This window comes from Acanthisitta chloris, unplaced genomic scaffold (genome assembly GCF_000695815.1).
Source record: "Acanthisitta chloris isolate BGI_N310 unplaced genomic scaffold, ASM69581v1 scaffold39467, whole genome shotgun sequence".
In the NCBI taxonomy this organism is placed as follows: Eukaryota; Metazoa; Chordata; class Aves; order Passeriformes; family Acanthisittidae; genus Acanthisitta; species Acanthisitta chloris.
Window position 1 is genome coordinate 12,548 of NW_008682734.1, and position 5,867 is coordinate 18,414.

The 5,867-nt window shown below is 39.2% G+C and overlaps 1 protein-coding gene across 1 annotated transcript; it reads right to left on the bottom strand.

The window, feature by feature from the left end:
- On the bottom strand, positions 1 to 5,116 carry PPIL3 (peptidylprolyl isomerase (cyclophilin)-like 3). The gene is made up of 6 exons (XM_009078633.1): positions 5,068 to 5,116; positions 4,094 to 4,168; positions 3,230 to 3,323; positions 2,515 to 2,582; positions 1,946 to 2,064; positions 1 to 378 (listed from the first exon to the last, which is right to left on the bottom strand). The coding sequence occupies exons 1-6, from the start codon at positions 5,068 to 5,070 to the stop codon at positions 252 to 254; spliced, it is 486 nt and encodes a 161-aa protein (XP_009076881.1). The 5' UTR covers positions 5,071 to 5,116; the 3' UTR covers positions 1 to 251.
- Between the last annotated feature and the right edge of the window lie 751 nt (positions 5,117 to 5,867).

The window sequence follows — 5,867 nt, forward strand, 5'->3', positions numbered from 1 at the left end:
TTTTATTTTACAAGTACAAAAAGCAATGTTTAAAAGCTAAACTCCTGGAAGATACTCTGGAAAACCTGGTTTCTGCAGCACAACACTTCTCTGTGGCAACTTCCAGACGACATCACAGCTCCTGAAAATTCTGCATTCAGTGAGCAAAGGTAAGATCCACCTCAGCTAACCCTTTTTCATGGCTCTTTAAATCCCATAATCTGGGAGTTCACCTCACCAGCCTCTACAGAACCCACTGAGGCACTCTGTGGCTACAGAGCAAAAGGGTTGGCATGAATTGTAATATCTTTAATGCGAACATCATTAAGAGGTCGGTAGGTTTTCTCATTCACTGGCAGCTTCTCCAGCTCATCCAGGGTCTCCAAGCCATCAATAACTCTGCAAGAAAAACAGAAGTGCTAGAAATCTAATAATTATTTAAATTTCATAACCTGAGATACCTCAAAACACTTTACAGTTAAGTATCACAGGGCAAGGACTTTGCAAGCAAATGGTACAAATAAGACAGCCAAAACACTGTATGTGGCAAATAATGTATTTTGAAAGGAAATACTAAGTATCCGTGACAGATTGTGAGAAAAAGTACAAATAATTCCCACTGACCTGGCAGTATCATATTTTATACCAGCCATAGCTGTATAAAGACCCTGGCTGTACTTCCTGACAGGCAGGACTGACTGACCATAGTATAGAGGTTTAGGCAGCAGCAAGATCTTGACCTTACCAAACTTCACTGTGGATTACTGGAACCCTATGGCTGGAAAATCAGTTTCCAAATCTGAGATGATAATTTCTAACCTTCTAGCTCAAAGACAAGATAGGACAGAATCATTAATAACTGTCAATCTCATGGCACAGATTTCCTGTTCAGGCTGAAGAACTGGCAGATTGTTCTAATAAACCTCTTACTTTTTTTTTTTGTTTAAATAACTAGTTCTGGTAAATCTTGGCAGTTTATTTTGCAGCAATAGACTTGGAAGGAAACGTGCTGTTCACAGTTCCTTTCAGTCACATTCATCAGCTCTTTGAATCCAGGTAGCTGAATTGTGAGCCCACAGGGACTCTATATGCTGTTCTGCTGGTTCTGCAACTGGGGCAGGAGTATCTTAAGCTGCTACTGAAAACCTGGAAAACTTCATCTGTCAGAGCCTCTACCTTGAAAGAATGACACTTAAAACAAACTCAGAAATTAAAGGATTATAGTTAGATGCCTATAAATAATACATGTGATACAAGAATAAGTATTTTCACATTCCACAGTTTCCTTTGAATATTTAACTGCATTTAGTAAAGGCAGTGTTTTCTCAGCAGATAAACTTGTACACTAGAGACTAACAACAAGCAAAAGAAATTACCATGATTTTGAGATAGAAAAAGCTATATCAGGACTCAAACATTAAACATTTGCTTAAAGGATGGTAATTTATCGTAAGCATGTTTTAAAATAATGATTCAACAACCTAATCTGATTTTATAAATGATGAGTTTTATCTGACCAACAGGAAGTTCCACCTAAACAGTAGCATGATGGTGTCAGTACCATATGCAGCCCCAGATCCAGTCCCAAATCAGATTCCTGCTTCTCAGTAAACCCTTCAACTGTATATCCAGCTGTTCTGGAGTTTGCTTAAAAATCAGGCTGCATCCACTTGGGCATGGATGAAAAGGCAAGCTGGAATAACTAGTGGGGAAAAAATAAAAGGAAGAAAAGTTCTATTCTTGAGGTAATTTTTAATATGCCTATTTCCACTGAATTCCATAATACCAAGCAAAAGGGAGCAGCCTTTTGGAGCAACTAATTCTGGTAGCAGTGCAGGAGCATACATTTACACACACACAGTATTTCAGTTTCATGACCAGAAGCTTCTGATTTTGCATTGCACGTGCCTTGAAATACTCAGACCCCTCACACACTGACAAAGAGACATGCACTTGGGTCACTTACTTCCCAAACACAGTGTACTTCATGTCCAGGTGTGGTTGTTTGCCATAAGTGATGAAGAACTGCGACCCATTGGTATTGGGACCACTGTTTGCCATTGAAACTACTCCACGGACACTGTGCTGAATGAGGGGGAAAAACCTCAACATGAATACATGTCTGTGAAAGCAGGACTTTAATCCATACCAAGTGTTCTGTGACTCAGAACTCAGTACTATTATTAAGAACAAATCTTGGTGGCTAGTATGTTCTCCCACAATCCATAACTGGCTCCTCAAAATGGCTCTTACAGTGAAAAAATGCTTTTTTGCCTTCAGAACATGAAAAGTGCTGTTACAATTCTCTGTAATTCTGTTCTCAGCAATGAAAACCCTCAAACCTAACTTGCCAAGCACAGAAATGCCTGTTCCCATTTTAATAATAAGCTTTCTATCCCTTTATTGTGGGATTATGCTTTGCTTAACACTTCCAAAAGAGATATTTCATACAGTACAACACAATGCTGATTGTTCTCCAGTCTGTAAAGAAAATGCATATAAAAATGTAACTGCATATTGAGAGCACAGAATTACCTTTAGGTATTCACTGAATTCATCTTCAAACTTCTTGCCCCAGATGCTGTTCCCTCCTTTCCCAGTGCCTGACGAAGAAGCACCACAGTACAGATTACTGGATTTTCAGACTGAAAAATCCAGAAATTATGTTCTGTTAGGACATTTTGCAACAAAGACCCGAGATAGCCTCTAATTCCTTTGAGGCAGGGATCACTTTCTTGTGTCTGGACACTGCACAGACATGTAACTCTATACAAGGAACACCAATTAAGTAGCAGAACCAAACACTGACTTGTCCTCAATTTAAATGCAGTGTGAGTACAAACAGACACACAGCTGAATCAGATTTTCTCCCTAACAGCTGACACTGTCTGGGACATTTCCCCAAAATGCTTCAGAGGCAGTGCAGCCTTTCAGGCAGAAAACAGAAAGCACAGTAGCAACTGTTCCCTGTTCAACAGCTGATAAGTCAGCAGAACCATCATATTTAGTGGAAACAGATGGAAAAACTCAAGCATGATTACTCAAAACCAGAGTTATGGCTCCACACCTGTAAGCCCACCACAGAAAACTAATCTCGTCATAAAAAAACTCTTATCACTAATACAGTAATTCTGTTATTTTTACTTCATTTACATTTTGGTTTCAATATTAATACTTAGAATTGCTTTTCATTTCTTTATCTTTTTTTATATACATTTTTATAGAGAGAGACCCAGACAGAAGAATTTACCTAATGGATCCCCTGTCTGAACCATGAAGCCCTTTATATTTCGGTGAAATATGCATCCATTGTAGTAGTTACTAGCACAAAGAGCCAGGAAATTCTAAGGAAATCAAACAAACCATATTAACAAACAACTGAAAAACAGTATCCTTACTAAAATTACAGCACTGACAGGACAAGTACTTTTGCCTCTGCTTTGCATTATGACCATGGGAATTCCACAGACTATTGCCACAGAATAGTTGAAAACAAATCATACTTGTTAAACTCCTTTGACACTGTCACACATACAAAGAATTTTAAAGCTTACAGTGCAGTTGTCTGACTTGAGGTACAAACAAGATGCCCAAGACATGCTCTTAAGTATCACTCCCACTGAACATTTTTATTTTGTAAATGTAATTCTGTAATCAGTAACTTCATGCCTCAGCTTTTTCATTTAAAAATACATTATTTCAATTTAAGTTTACGGCAAAAAGGAAAACCTGGGGTCTCTGACAAACTGGGAGTGAGTCTCTTAAACTAAAATCAAGTCTATGAGAGTGAGCAAACCCATGGAAATCTGTGAATCCCATGCTATGGGCCATACTTCCCCTTGAGGCCAAAGGACACTTTGGGAGATGCTGGAACTTCAAGAGTCCCTTAGCTAAACTTTATCAGGTGAGAAACATTAAAAGGTGAGGCATTAAAACTCTAGGCAGTATGAGACAGTGCACAAGTTCCATGGGTGGAGCACTGTACCAGTTTAAAATGTTAGCATTCCATTATGTGAAAAGATGAATTGCAAAGGCCACTGCACCTCCCCTACAGGCTTCACTATTTCTACTGCTTTGTTTCAACACTAGGCAACCTTGCTGTTACTTGACTTACTTCACAAGTCTTTGGAGTACGCTCACAGAATAGTTCAATTTTAATATCTCCCACATCAGTATGCAGCGTGACAGCCTGAGCAAAAGGGAGAAAATAATAATTGAATCAGCAATGAAATACTAACAGGCTCAGTTTTATTTCCCCATCTGACCAAGAACATAAGCAGGTTCTCACTGTGTGTAACAATTGTTTTAATATTTGGCCACAGGCAACTGCCACAAATCTTCCACATTTCCAGTAAAAATCACCAGAAAGCACTCAAGTTTCATGTAGTTTCATGACTAATCAAGTTTGCCATGGTAATGCAGAAGCTCTGTCTGATGCTGTTATATACAGAATATATTATTAGTTTGCAAACTGAACCTACTCAGTCACTTGATTGTAAAGGTTGTATCTATTTCGGATAATACCATGGTGCACATGCCTCACTGGTTTACAACCAGAGGAGCCTGCAGCCTTTTGAGTGATTGGGCTAGTTCTGAACGGCACCATATATAATCTCCCTCCACAAACAAGCAAATCTACAAAATAACATACTTAAGAATTTAGAAATTACCTTCATAACATTTAAAATCACAGTTACCAAGTCACCTAAGCAAGTATATCTCTACAGGCCCAATATATCACAGCATTCCCATGCAAAGTGTTTAACCATGAAAAAGCAATTACTGTGGGGAGAAATATACAGGAAAACTAATAAAAACCAGCATCATGTTGATACTGGCATGCTGCTCTGAAAGTACACAAGTAAAGAAGAGGAGACAGTATTTTAGGCTGATGTAAATGCACCTGTTTCACTTCCGGGAATATCTTTTTATAAGTGTGAAATGTAAACCTAAACTTTTCATTACAATTTCTTCGCAGCACCCAAGTAAAATGTGTCATCCTTTGAGATCCTAAGCAGCTATTCACTTTCCAAGAGATGACCATTTCAGAAAGAATGAAAAGAGATAAAAAAATGCATCTGTTCTCACCATGTCTGCTTATCAAAAAGCTGAGGCAGCTTTCTATACAGCAATTGCCTGCAAAGAAAACAAAATTTGTGGGTTTTTTTCTGCCAACACCCATATCTTTTTGATTCCAAAATATTTGTGTGGTTATATGCTTTTACATCACACACTTCCACAGTGCCATTCAAGTGACTCTGTCGATAAGTTTTACTTGCATTAAACAACTATGTAGCATATAGAATCATAGAATTTCAGGGGTTGGAATGGCCCTTACAGATCATGTAGTCATAACCCTCTGCCATGGGCAGACCAGACCAGGTTGTTCAAGGCCTCATCCAGCCTGGCCTTGAACACTGCCAGGGTTGGGGCAGCCACTAGTTCCCTAGACAGCTTGTGCCAGTGTCTCACCACCCTCACAGGAAAAAAAACTCTTCCTAATATCTAACCTAAATCTCCCCTCTTTCAATTTGTACCCATTGCCCCTTGTCCTATCAATGCAGTTCCTAACAGAGTCTCTCTCTGGCTTCTCTGTAGCCCTTTCAGATACTGATAGGCTACTATGAGGTCTCCACACAGCCTTCTCTTCTACAAGCTGAACAGCCTCCACCTCCCCTCATAGGGAGACGTTTCAGTCCTCAATATAAAGAATTAAAAGCCAGTAGAAAACAATCACAGAGAGAGGGTATGAGGGTGAAACACACCTTTTCCTAGGGTGAAGTTTATATAAGCAACCAGTTTTCCCCAATACGATGACAGCTGGCAGAACAGCAAACGGCAGAAATTAACAGATAAAAGCCACGTGCCAGTACCTAATACAAGCGCGA

Coding starts and splice junctions, on each gene's coding strand:
- PPIL3 (XM_009078633.1), bottom strand. Junction 2,583..3,229: donor TCAGACAGGGGATCCATTAG/GTAAATTCTTCT, acceptor CTTCTTCGTCAG/GCACTGGGAAAGGAGGGAAC. Junction 2,065..2,514: donor AATTCAGTGAATACCTAAAG/GTAATTCTGTGC, acceptor CCCCTCATTCAG/CACAGTGTCCGTGGAGTAGT.